The sequence below is a fragment of the Gossypium hirsutum genome, chromosome A04 (genome assembly GCF_007990345.1).
Source record: "Gossypium hirsutum isolate 1008001.06 chromosome A04, Gossypium_hirsutum_v2.1, whole genome shotgun sequence".
Classification (NCBI taxonomy): domain Eukaryota; kingdom Viridiplantae; phylum Streptophyta; class Magnoliopsida; order Malvales; family Malvaceae; genus Gossypium; species Gossypium hirsutum.
In genome coordinates this window covers 2,407,971-2,421,417 of record NC_053427.1, presented here as the reverse complement: position 1 = coordinate 2,421,417, position 13,447 = coordinate 2,407,971, and the positions used below count along the sequence as shown (strand labels likewise).

Genomic DNA, 13,447 nt, shown 5'->3' with positions numbered 1-13,447 from the left:
CACATTGAACTTAACTCTCATGATTATTGAAATTCCCTAAAAGAAAACGTATTTTAGAAAACAATTTTTAAAGATACATATTTTAATAAATAACATTACATTTATAATATCAAAATAGAAAAAATAAAATAATTAAAATAAATTTAAACTTGAAAATAAAAATATTAATAAAACTTTAATAAAATATAAATTCTTAATCTTCACTAAAATAATGTATATAACTAAAATTCATTGAATAAAATTAATTTATTATTAACTTATGCAGTAAAACATAATACTTGTATGGCGTAAATAAATAATGAACTAATTTACAAAACCTAATATATTAAAAATGCGTTATATTTAGCTGGCGAATAAAATCATAAAGCGAAAGATTCGTACGGAATAAAATAAAGAAATTGGAGGGTGCAATCAGTCCAAAAACCGTCACCTGTTCTCCACTTTCTTGTGTTTTCCCCTGTCATTTCTCACTATTCATTGACTTCAACTCCCTTGCCCGTTAACCCCACAATCCATGTCCATTTCTTTCCCTCAACTTCCGTTTCCTTCTTCATCTCTCTGTTTGATTTCTTTGTCCCAATTCCACCATGTCTGTCTTTGGAGAGGCTGCTCTTTCTGCCTTTTTGGAGCTGTTGTCTGGCAAGTTGCTTGACTCTGTACTCAACTTTGTGGCCGATCACAGGGAAGTCCACCAGCAACTCAAGCTGTGGCAATCCATATTACCCGAGATCAAAGCAGTGTTGAACCATGCAGAGGAGAAACAGATCAAGAACGAGGACGAGGGTGTGAAGAATTGGCTGGACGGTCTCCAAGACTTAGCTTACGATGTGGATGACATCTTGGACGACTTCGCTTACCAAGAGTTACGTCTCAAGCTCCAAAAAACTCAAGCACAAGCCAGCACTAGTAAGGTACAGAAACTCATTCCAACCTGCTGTACTGGTGGTCATTTCTCTCCAATCTCTTTTATATTCAATGCTAAGATGATTTCAAAGATAAAAGCAATCACTGATAGACTGAGTAGTTTGAACACTCGAAGAAGTAGTTTGGGGTTGAGTGAGATCATGTCTCAAGGCGCAACTTCCAAGGGAAACAAACCCAGACTGCAACCAACTTCCTTGATGGATGGAGCTGTGGAGTATGTTGGTAGAGCCAATGAGAAGCAAGAAATGCTTGAGTTGCTCAAAAGTAACAATTCCGATGGAGTTTGTGTCCTTTCCATCGTTGGCATGGGAGGGATGGGGAAAACAACTCTTGCTCAGCTTGTTTACAATGATCCCAGCATTAAGGAGTCTTTTGATCACAAGTCCTGGGTATGCGTTTCTGATGACTTTGATGCTGTTAACATAACAAAGACGATTTTAAGATCCCTCGATGCTGATTCACGTGATGAGAACGACTTGAACTTGCTTCAAGTCAAGTTGAAGGAGAAGTTATCCGGAAAAAGGTTGTTGCTTGTTTTAGATGACATTTGGAACTAGAGTTACAATGATTGGACCGTCTTACGGGCTCCGTTTGAAGCAGGAACCAAGATTATTGTAACAACTCGACTCGAAAAAGTTTCATGTAATGTAGATTCGGTGAAAGCGTTTTACTTGGATAAACTCTCGCATCATGATTGTTTATCCATATTTGCTCAACATGCATTGAAAGCAAGTAACTTTGATGGGCATCCCCAATTTAAAGAAATTGGAGAGAACATAGTGAGAAGGTGCAACGGCTTACCTTTAGCAGCCAAAGCCATTGGCAGCTTATTACGCACAGTTACGGATCAAAGTGAATGGGAAAAAGTATATGAGAGCGAGATATGGGACCTACCAGAAGATCCATGTGGCTTAATTCCAGCTTTGCGGTTAAGCTACCATTATCTTCCTCCTCATTTGAAACGATGCTTTGCATACTGCTCCATATTTCCTAAAGATTATGAATTTGAAGAAGAAGAGATAATCTTGTTATGGAGAGCAGAAGGTTTCTTGCAATCAAAAGCTAAAATTCAAGACAAAGGTCTTGGAAACCAATATTTTCAAGATCTAGTGTCAAGGTCATTTTTTCAAATATCTAGTAAAGACAAATCCCGTTTCGTGATGCATGATCTTATGAATGATTTAGCTCAATTAGTTGCAGGAGAAATATGTTGCAGACTGGAGGGTGAAAAGTAACAAAAGTTTTCGCATCGTTCTCGTCACTCAGCTTATGTTAGTGATGATCGGTATCACATTGTAAAGAAGCTTGAAGCATTTTATCAAATGACTTCTTTACGTACTTTCTTACCCTTAATGGCTCCAAGATATGACGAATTCTTTTTATCTAATGTTGTCTTGGATGATTTATTGCCAAGACTGAGCTACTTAAGGGTTCTTTCTCTTCGTGGGTATAAGATCCATGATTTGCCCGACTTTTTTGAAAATTTAGAACATCTACACTACTCAAATTTTTCTAGAACCCAAATCAATCGTTTACCTGATTCTTTGTGTACTCTTTATCATTTGGAGACTTTAATATTAAGAGATTGTTCAAAGCTCAAAAATTTACCCTCGAAGATCAGAAACCTTGTCAACTTGCATTTTCTTGATATTAGAGGTGCGGATTCAAAAAAAAGGATGCCCTCCGGATTTGATCAGCTCACCAAACTTCAAATCTTATCTAATTTTGTTATAGGGGAAGGTGATGGACATCTTATTAGAGAATTGAAAATTTTGTCAAACCTTAGAGGTAATTTTTGTCTTTCTGGATTGGAGAATGTTAATGGTCAAGATGCGAGGGAAACTAAGTTAAATGAAAAGCTAGGGATTGATGGGTTAGAACTACAATGGGGTGTAGACTTAGAGAATAGTACAAGGAAAAAAGAAGTTGAAGAGCGGGTGATGGACTTTCTTCGTCCTCAGAAAAAGCTTGAGCAACTCATCATTGGCAATTACGGTGGTGTAAAATTCTCGTCTTGGATAGCAGATTCTTCCTTCAAGAATTTGTCGTCTTTGAAGCTTCGCAATTGTAAAAACTGCAAATCACTACCATCAGTTGGAAGGTTGCCATTGTTAAAAGATCTTTCAATTATTGGTTTCGATCAAGTACAGAAGATTGGTGTTGAGCTCTTCGGAGAAAATCAATTGAATCCATTTGCATCATTAGAGATTCTGTCTTTTGAAAGTCTTCCAAACTGGAAGGAGTGGCACACTTGTGAAGGAGATGAGAAGGTTTTGAAACTCCCCAGCCTTCGTGAGCTTTCAATCAAAACTTGTCCTTAATTGTTGGGAAGGTTGCCTACCTATCTTCCTTCCTTGCAAAAACTTGAAATTCATTGGTGTACGAGTTTGGTAGTTTCAATATCAAGTTTCCCGTCACTGTGCGAAGTAAGTGTAGAAGGGTATGCAGAACTGGTGGATGATTGCTCTTCTCCTGCAAAGGAGCTTTCCTCTTTCCAAACTTTGTCTCTTTCTAACATTTCAAAGTTTAATATTCCAGCAGATAGGACAATGCTGAGGTTTGGAACCTCGGAACATTTTGAAATTGGTGGTTGCGAGGAGTTGACATCTCTATCACAGCATGGGTTTAGTTTAGTTGGACATCGTTTCATTTCCGTTTCGGGTTGTCCTCAACTACAGTCTTTGGAAGCGGAGGAAGCCGAATTGCAACCTAACAAGATTTCACGTGTTGAATCTCTGAAGATAGCTTATTGTGATAGGCTCAATAGACTGCCACAAGTCTTACATGAGCTCACATTCCTTACAGTGATGGAAATTCGGGGTTGTCGAGGCTTGGTTTCTTTTGCAGAGAATAACTTTCCTCCTAATTTAAAAAAGCTGAAGATTGCAGACTGTGACAATTTGGAGTATTTGGTTGATGAAAAAGAAGATAATAAGAATATGAGTTGTACCCTCTGTCTTCTTGAGAACTTGTCTATCTATAAGTGTCCATCTCTAATGTCTTTGTCATCGAAGGGGCACAAAAATATTTGCAATCAGCTTTAACTTCTCCAAATTACTGGATGCTCAAAGCTGAGTTGCCTATTTTCAAACACCAAGTTTCCCATAACGCTTAAATGTTTGATAATTAAGGGATGTCCAGAGTTGGAATACATTGTCCAAGAGTTTAAGGAAACCGCTTGTCTTGAAGTTATTCTAATTTCCAGATCCGGAATTAAATCTCTACAAGGACTAGACAAGCTCATCCATCTCCAGGAGATTTGGTTGCTTTCGTGTTCAAATTTGGTTTCTTTTGAAGAAAGTGGGTTGCTTACCACCAGCTTCAGAGTTTTCGCAGTTGCTAATTGTGAAAATTTTGGAGCCCTTCCTAAGTGCATGGCCAGCATCACCTCCCTTCGACTATTAATGGTGCTCAACTGTTCGGCTGACATATCATTTCCATCGGAGGGATTCCCTGCCAATCTCACATTACTTGAAATCTCAAACGCACCCAAAATTTATAGGCCACTTGTGGAATGGGGATTAAATAGACTCACCTCTCTTCAAGTATTGGTCATCGGAGGTGAAGGATGCTCAAACGTGGTGTCGTTCCCAGAAGAAGGGATTGGCATGATGCTGCCTCGTTCTCTCACCCGTATCACCCTTTTAAAATTTGAGAACCTGGAATTCATGTTCTCCGAGGGCTTTCAAGACCTCGCCTCTCTTCAAGAATTGGAGATCTTTAATTGTCCCATGCTAACATCTCTTCCGGAAAAAGACATGCTTCTCTCGCTTGGATCTTTACATATTTGCAGTTGTCTATTGCTGAAAGAAAAGTGCTCAAGCGATAAAGGACGAGAGTGGTCTAAGATTTCCCACATACCCCTTGTTCTAATTGATGGTAAAAAAGTCATCCCGAGGGCATCAGATTGATAGATGAGCCGCAAAATCTGTGATTGGTTTCTTCAGAGTCATGGGACAGGTACAAAAAACCATTTCAAACATTTCTAACTTTCCTTGGGAACAAGATAATAATAGGAATTAATATAAATTTATTGATTGATATTTGCAGGGATTGAAAGCTAAGTTGGGGTGGAAGTGGGCTTTCAGAAAGATCCTTTGAAGGAAAAGTAAAAAGATGTCACTTATCTTCGGTATTTGTATATAACCATCCTGATGCCATTGAAGAGAAATTTTTGTGATTTTGGAGAATATTTTGGATTCTTAGATGTGATGAATTTGGTTAAGCATGTGAAAGTTTACTTATTTCCATCATTTTGCAGTATTCCTGTCTCATCTTTCTTTCTCATTTTGAATTAATAAAGAGTTTGATTGGATCTGCAGAGTACCCTTTGTTAGACGTCGTTAAATACATGAGAATTCTTTGGTAGCCGTTTCTTTGTTGAGGACCGCTCAGGCTAACACTCAAACCACAGGTGTGAAAACATTGAAACCTGGACCAATTTGATGGCTGTTTAGTTCCGATAATATGTGATTGTCCTGAGGAACAAGATGATAATAGCAATCAATATTATCTTTGCAGGTGAAGAAAGCTAAATTGGTCAGGTAGTGTTCATTTCAAGAAAATTAATGAAGGCATTCAACTGAGCTGCTTTAGCTTGTTTGATTTTTATAAAGAGGTTAGTTGATTCTATTATGCCACATTTATTCAGCAACTTAAATGCTGTGTTTTCATCTGCATGTTCTAATTATTCCACTAAGCTTCCTTTCTTTATACCGTCCTTGTATTCAGGATTGTGGATACCATCCTGGTGACATTGCTGTGCCAATCCTAAATTCATTCACTCTACAATGTATAAATGTTGATGACATGTTATTGTCATATTGTGATTGAGTGTCCCTTTGCAAAATTACCACACTTCATTGGGTGGAATTTGTCATTTAGTGTCCCTTAGGCTAGTAAAAGAGTGGGTGGTGTTTTAGTATTTTGAGAGAGCTGAAGTGATGATGTTTGTAAACTTCTTTCTTGGCTTTGGGGTTTAATTTTGTAGTACCATTAGTTCATCGGTTTTTCTATAATGTGAGCTTTGTGTATTATAATCTCTAGTTTTTCTTTTTATATCGAGTTCATTCTTTATTTTGGCCGTGGTTGTAGGGATTATTCCCGAACTATGTATATTGTTATGTTGTTTATTTTATTTTCTTATACGGCCGTGTGATGTCGATAGCCTTTAATTTCGACTTTCGCTGTTCGCTATTTTTCGGGTTTCTCGTTACATATCTGGTTCGATTTCCACGAGAACGCAACCACAAGACCCCCGAGACCTAAATACGACAAATAAAACGATTATAACAATATCGAGGCAGAAGATAACCAAGAATCAAACTCTTTCAACATGCCAAAACTCTTCCATGCTCTTACCGTAAATCAAACCACAACCACATGAAACTATGATGTTGAAGGAGCGCCCAACGTCTGACGACCCTAGCCTAAACGCAAACGCAACAAACTAATTAATTAACAATTACAGAATTTAACAACATCACTAGCATCCCAATATTCCCAAATTTAACAATCAATGAACCGCAAACATTCAAAAAGAAAATTTAGAAAATAAAAATTAATGAAATTAATTTGAAACCTGAGGAGCATTCTTCAATTCAAGCTGCGGATAAAAACCTTGAATATCTCGAATCCCTCCAAGATTCGCCACGGAAACTGCTTGTTGATACTCTTCCACCATAGCTATTGCTTCACAGTAAATTGCCTGTAAAAATTGACACGAATTTTACATTTTATTTTCTTACGAAATTCATAACAAAAAAATCCAGTAAATGAAAATTAAATTAGAATATCACCATTGCTTCTAAGTAGCGTAATCTTTCTCTCGACATTTCCTCTCTCGCCTGAAAATCGAAATCCATCACATTACTTGAAAAAAAGAGAGGGAATTACAAAAGAAAATTTCAAATTTTAATAGAAAATACGAGCTGGAGATCGTAGTAAGCGGATTTGGAGATAAGAGATCCATCGGGAGATAAGCAATGGCGCTCTAGCTGATCGATTACTTGGATGACGTCAGCCGGTAAGTTTTGCACTCCTTTCACCATGAATTCAGTCTTGTTTTGGCTTCGAAACGATGTTAATGAGTTTTGTTTGTTTACTGGGAAAATGAAAAGGAAACTAAACGAGAAAAAGGCAGGCCTTCGGATTTTTGAAAACTCGAATTTAAATGGAAGCAAAGGTTAGCGAAGGAGTGAAATACAAAATCAACCCTCTATTTTTTTTATCGGAGAAAAATAAATTAAACATTTATTTATTGTTAGAATCTGCTTTTACTCCTTGTACTTTGACAAAATTTTACATTTAGTCCATGTACTTTACAAATTTAATAAATTAGCTCCTCCTACAATTTTTTATTTAAAAATAACAGCCCAATCAATAAAATCGTATGTATTTCCCGTCAATTCAAGTTGACATCATGACTAGGTTGCCCTCATGTAATGTAGCATATGTTTGACCGAAAATAAACGTCAAGTTGACAAGTTTTAATCTAAACTACCAATAATAATAATGATTGAACTAAAATTTTTTAAATTAAAAATGTAAGAGTATTGATTTTTTAACTTTTTAAATATATATTGACTAAATCTCAAATTTTATAAAAATATAGGAACTAACAACATATTTTAACCTTTATTTATGTTTAAGTTAGTTATTGTTGATTTTCTTTTTACCTCAAATAAATTATTTATCTGAAAATTTAAGTTTTTTTAAAAAATATATTAAGGAAAAATAAGATGATAACTGCTATATAAACTTACCATTTTATTTTTATATATGTATAATTTTTAAAAGAGTACAAATGTAAAAATACATTATACAAAAATACTTATGTTTTATGTTTAAATTTTTTTTGTTCAACTAAAATTTTGTTTAAATATTTGTTTGTCTTTAAAAAAATTAGAAATAATTAATAAAAATCACATTGAAGTGTGGATTAGAGGTGTGCATGGGCCAGGCTATCCGGCCTGGCCCGACTTGAAGGCCCGTTTAAAAAATAGGAGGGTTCGAGTAAAAATATAGGCCCGAAATATGAGTTTGGGCAAAAAAAAGGCCCGTTTAGAAAACGGGCCGGGCTCAAGTAAAACTTTTTGGCCCGGGCCTGGCCCGGCCCGGCTCGAGTTATATACTAAATATATATTTTTTTATTTTTAATCATATTTACATTTTATTTTAATTTTAATATAATCATTTTTTATTATATTTTCAATTTGTGTATTGTTTTAAGAATTTTTTTAATATCATTTTTATTTGTTTCTTGTTTTAATATTTGTTTTAAATGTATTTGATTATTTATTATATTTTAAAATTTTTATTTAATGAAATAAGTTAAAAAAATTAATATGGGCAGGGCCGGGCTCAGACTTAACAATTTTATTTTGGGTCGGGCTTGGACGCATTTTTAGGCCCATATTTCGGGCCGGGCCCGGGCCTAGAAAATGGGCCTAAAATTTTGTCTGGGCCGGGCCGCACACCTCTAGTGTGGATGTATCCAACATCTATGAAAGTTGTAGTACTTTTTAAAAGGAAAAATGACTTATTTGGCCCTTTAACCAGTCGTAGAGCCAAATATTAATCTTGGGGGCAAGTTAAAATTAGAACTGCTATGTAACAGTCAATTTAAACATATAAACAATTAATTCAAAAGAAGCAGTATTCTAACAATTAAGATGAAATAGTTATCATTTGACTCGTTTAACCATTTTTTATTCGGTTTTCATAGGAATGCTCACTACTTCACAAGCTATCATTTGACATAATTTTAAACAAAGTGACCAATGTTTTCTTCCTCCTTCTTCCTCCCTTCACTTTGGCCGAAACTTACTATAACATTATCTAACTATTTTTATTTCATTTTTATACTTCTAACAAGTTAGAAACCGTCTCCTAATCATTTTCCATCCAAAAAGATACATATTTCACTTAATTTTATAAGCTTCCAAGTACCATCAATATCCCTTAATGACAACTTTTAATATACTTAATAAAACAAAAAATTACTGGTACATATATATAAAATAAGTTTCGAATATTCAAAATCTATGAAAAGTTTGAAGAAAAACATACATTATACTTCAAATATGGAGGAAAAATGATAAAAGAATTTTTTTGCTTCTTCTTTTCTTGCTAAACACCAATATGAAGGAGAAAGATGATAAAATAAAAGTCTCTTCATCTTTTCTTTTCTTTTTATATATATTATTATATTACTTATAAAATATTATTATGTTAAGTAAACTATTAGATAAATATTAATTTATTATTATTTAATAAACATATCATTCAAAAGTCATCATGAGTAATTGAACTTTTTCAAGAAGATTTTCTCTTTCTTTTTATCAATAATAATTTTTTAATATTATTTTAATCCTATAAAAATATTGGAGGGGCCTATTTATATTTTTAAGAGGGCTATAATATATACAAAGGGAAAAATTTCAAAAATCTTAGACCTTGGGGGGCTACTCATATTTTTGAGAGGGTCATAGTGTAAATTTATAAAGGACTAAGTTGAAAAAAATTAAACTTTGGGATGGCCATGGTCCCCCTGGGCCTTAACGTGGCTTCGCCACAGCCTCCAACTTTCCAAAAAAAGTAAATTTGGTCATTTATTTACTTTTTTTAACTTTTAAATTTGCGTTTTGTTTGTCAAATTACATTAAAATTGATGGAAAAGTTAACATCTGTTAACTTTGTTGACGTGATATACACGTGAAATGCCACATAAATATTAAATCAATAATTAATTAATCTTTAAAATTTAAAAAAGATATAATAAATTATTTTTAAAAAAATAAAAAAATATTAAACTTATTAAAAAGTATAAAAATTATATTTTTTAATAATTTTAATTTTTAAAAAAATTAAATAATTGTTAATAGACATACATGTGGATTGCCACATCAGTAAAGTTAACGTTTGTTAATTTTTTCATCTATTTTGGTGTGATTTGACAAATAATAAAAGTTTAAAGATTAAAAAAATGAAAAATTATATAAATGACTAAAATAATTTTTTTATAAAATTGAGAGATGAGACAAATTATTATACCATTTCTTTTGTAAAACATCTATCAACCCTCCCAATCCAACTTACTTTTAAGTTTATAATACTTTATATTATATTATGTAAATTATAACACATAAAATAATATATTAAATATATAATACTACTATAATATAAACATTAAAATAATGTTAAGATGTCTATTTAAAAAAAACTAATAAATAAAATTATATAAAATTATAAATATTAAATTAAAATAATATAATTATTTTTAAAAAATTTAAAAAATTAATATGAACGGATTTAAAATGGGCTTGAATTAGTATTTTGTAAATACGGACAAGCTTGAATAATATTTACAACTTCACTCAAAAGTTTAGAGAAATTACGAAATTACCTCACTTGTAATTTTTGTGAAAAAATTTCTAATTCGGAGCGAGCCCACACTCGGCAGATGTGAGCTTGAGGACAGCGGAGAAGACTACTTGGTCAAAGCATTCATCCTAAATGAATTGAAAAGTTACAATTTTGATTAATTGTTTATTACTTTAGATATTACAACCAAGATCTTGTTTTGAAAAAAATTTAGAACTCTGGTTTTTCCCTAATTTTATTTTCCCCTGTGTTTTGTTTTTTCCAACAACGTACTCATGAATCTTAAAAAAAAAAATAGTACGTCTTCAACGGGTTAATCAAACATGATTTCTTTTGAGTTTAAGAGTTTTGCCAAAATGAAGTAATATTGTTTTCATGTACAGTGTAACCTCTACAATCTAATCGTAACGTTGAAGCTGAGTTTGGGGGTATTACAAATCACTTACTCCCCGAACTTTCTTGAGTTCAATCCTTGGAATACTTGAGTGTTCCATTATAACACTAAAAATATTACAACTCGACTTATCACACTTGCAATACACCGCTAGATTATTGATTGTTTTGTGTTGATTATTAGCTTCGGTGTGCGCTGTCAAGTTGTTGACATCGTTATCAGGGAGTTTGTCTGTGATTAAGTGATTTGCTTAATTAATGCATGTTTACTAGGGAGATAATTAGAAAAGCTTAATTCTATAGATATGACACTTGTTTTTCTTGCAATTGCTTATTTATTTTCTTTTACAAGTGTTCTTGAAATTGAAAACTTGTAGAATAATCTTGACATCGCTCTTTCACAACGAAGAGCTATTTTTGCACTGATCTTTCTTCTCATTTATTCTGGCTTCACGGTGTTATTGAATCTCATATCTACTCTCTGCTGATCTTGAAATGCAAAACCATTGTCACCTTCTATAATTGCTTCATCGAAAAGAATGTACACCAAAATCATTAAGTTATTCATCTTCAAAACAATTTTTGTTTTCTCTTCTACTAAACACAAACATTTTTGTCTTCTCTTTTTTTTTTTCGGTTAAACAACTATAACAATGTTAAAAAAAATAGTATATGTAAGGATTGGCACTGCTAAATAGTTTGGCGGCAACAAAAAAATTTTATTGGAAAGAAAATAGCCTGGTATGGCCAATGAGAACAATGGCAAGGGCAACACAAAAAAAATGTATTGTTTTTAAACATTAATTTTTCTGATGGGTGTCGCCAAGGAGAATGACAACACAAAAAAGGCTTTTTACAAAAGCTTTGACACATTCAAAAAAAAAAATACTGGTACGGTCAATGACAACGACGAACCCCATTAAAAATTTTTTTCCTTTTTTTTCTTTTTCTCCCAGAATACCAGTATTTTTTACGGGGTGGACGATTATACATACTGGTGTCGCCAATGGCACGACGACACTCAAAAATTAATTTTTTCATTAAACTGAACAATAATTGGGTAATTGTTATGGGCGTGCCACCATGGCAACGCCAATATCGAGTTTTACTATAACAAATGGGTCATTTACATAAATAATTTTGAACGAGGATCATTTTTGTAAATAATCAAAAGTTTTAGATATTATTGAAAAAAAGCCGCTTAGGTTCCTTTATATTTTACTTTTGTTTTATACATATTGATATTCAATAATGTTACATTGTTCATATATTTGGAAATGGTTTGCACGTTTATGAATAATTACATTTCAAATATATTCGTCTTATTTTTAGAAAATTAGGTAGTATTCTAAAAAGTTAATCATTTTAAGTTACCATTTCTTTTGTAAAACATCTATTAACCCCTCTCAATTGCCATCCTTAGTGTTAGCAACCCCAATCAGAGGCGATTCTAGGGGGGCTGACATGGGCCCCGGCCCCCTAAAAGGAAAAAATTTAATTTAGGCCCTCTAATTTCTCTAATTTTTTTAAAATTTTAAATTAATAAAGATAAAATTGTATTTTGGCCCCCTAAAATTATAAAAATTTGATTTAATTCTTTAAAAATTATAAAGATATAGACTATAAATATTAAAATTTCATTCTGCCCCTAAAAAATTGTTCTAGCTTCGCCCCTGACCCTAATATGATAAGTATTGGTGATATAAATATACAATTAATTGTACCAAGTGCCTAAAGCATAGGAAACCCACAATAATAACTTTATCCAAAATATGAGGAAAAAAATAAGAAAATAAATGAAAAAGACAAATCAACCACCAAGAGATAAAATATCCACCAACAGATAAAATATCTACCAACATTTAGTCCCTTTCTTTCTCTTTAATCATTATAAATTGGGGGAAGTGAATGAATGGAATGTGTTACATCTGTTTACGATTTTAGGCTCAAAGGTTTATTTGAAATTGGGGAAAATTTGAGTAAAAATATTATATTTAAAAATTGAGTTTTAACAAAAAAATTAGACCTATTTAAAATATGAGTCAAGTTCAGACTTAAATATTCAAGGCTCAAACTTAGCTCAATCCAACTCACTTTTAGTTTATAATACTTCATATTGTATTATGTAAATTATAACACATAAAATAATATATTAAATATATAATACTACTCTAATGTAAACATTAAAATAGTGTTAAGATGTCTATGTAAAAAAAATTAATAAATAAAATTATATAAAATTATAAATATTAAATTAAAATAATATAAATATTTAAAAAAAATTAAAAACTTGGATAGACTTAAAATGGGCTTAAGTTAATATTTTGTAAATATGGACAAGCTTGAATAAAACTTTAGGTCCATATTTTCTGATTTATAACTTTACTCAAAAATTTGAGAAATTACAAAATTACCCCACTAGTAATTTTGTGAAAAAAATTCTGATTCGAAGTGAGGCCACAGTCGACAGACATGAGCTTGAGGACAGTAGAGAAGACAACTCGGTCAAAGCATTCATCCTAAATGAATTGAAAATGTACAATTTTGATTAATTGTTTATTACTTTAGATATCACAACCAAGATCTTGTTTTGAAAATAATTAAAACTCTGATTTTTCCCTAAATTTATTTTCCCCTGAGTTTTGTTTTTTCCAACAACGTACTCATGAGTCTTCACAAAAAAAAAATAGTACGTCATCAACGGGTTAATCAAACATGATTTCTTTTGAGTTTAAGAGTTTTCCCA

At 32.5% G+C, this 13,447-nt stretch overlaps 2 protein-coding genes and 1 pseudogene across 2 annotated transcripts; 2 read left to right on the top strand and 1 right to left on the bottom strand.

Moving 5' to 3' along the window:
- Nucleotides 1-355: 355 nt before the first annotated feature.
- LOC107952285 (putative disease resistance RPP13-like protein 1) lies at nucleotides 356-5,982 on the top strand (annotated as a pseudogene).
- Nucleotides 2,277-4,835, top strand: LOC121227997 (putative disease resistance protein At3g14460). The gene is made up of 3 exons (XM_041111023.1): nucleotides 2,277-3,216; nucleotides 3,319-3,922; nucleotides 4,130-4,835. The coding sequence occupies exons 1-3, from the start codon at nucleotides 2,277-2,279 to the stop codon at nucleotides 4,833-4,835; spliced, it is 2,250 nt and encodes a 749-aa protein (XP_040966957.1).
- LOC121227996 (AUGMIN subunit 4-like) lies at nucleotides 5,328-7,081 on the bottom strand. Its single transcript, XM_041111022.1, has 4 exons — nucleotides 6,852-7,081; nucleotides 6,723-6,770; nucleotides 6,506-6,631; nucleotides 5,328-5,402 (listed from the first exon to the last, which is right to left on the bottom strand). The coding sequence occupies exons 1-4, from the start codon at nucleotides 6,972-6,974 to the stop codon at nucleotides 5,328-5,330; spliced, it is 372 nt and encodes a 123-aa protein (XP_040966956.1). The 5' UTR covers nucleotides 6,975-7,081.
- Nucleotides 7,082-13,447: the final 6,366 nt, after the last annotated feature.

Bases quoted from the DNA above. Each gene is read 5' to 3' on its own strand.
- LOC121227997 (XM_041111023.1), top strand. From the start codon at position 2,277: ATGGCTCCAAGATATGACGAATTCTTTTTATCTAATGTTGTCTTGGAT. The intron at 3,217-3,318 runs GTGAGCTTTCAA...CGAGTTTGGTAG, and splicing joins TTTGAAACTCCCCAGCCTTC to TTTCAATATCAAGTTTCCCG. The intron at 3,923-4,129 runs GTCTTTGTCATC...TCTAATTTCCAG, and splicing joins TATAAGTGTCCATCTCTAAT to ATCCGGAATTAAATCTCTAC.
- LOC121227996 (XM_041111022.1), bottom strand. From the start codon at position 6,974: ATGGTGAAAGGAGTGCAAAACTTACCGGCTGACGTCATCCAAGTAATC. The intron at 6,632-6,722 runs GTGATATTCTAA...CAATTTTTACAG, and splicing joins TACGCTACTTAGAAGCAATG to GCAATTTACTGTGAAGCAAT. The intron at 5,403-6,505 runs GTTTCAAATTAA...CTTGTTCCTCAG, and splicing joins AATTGAAGAATGCTCCTCAG to GACAATCACATATTATCGGA.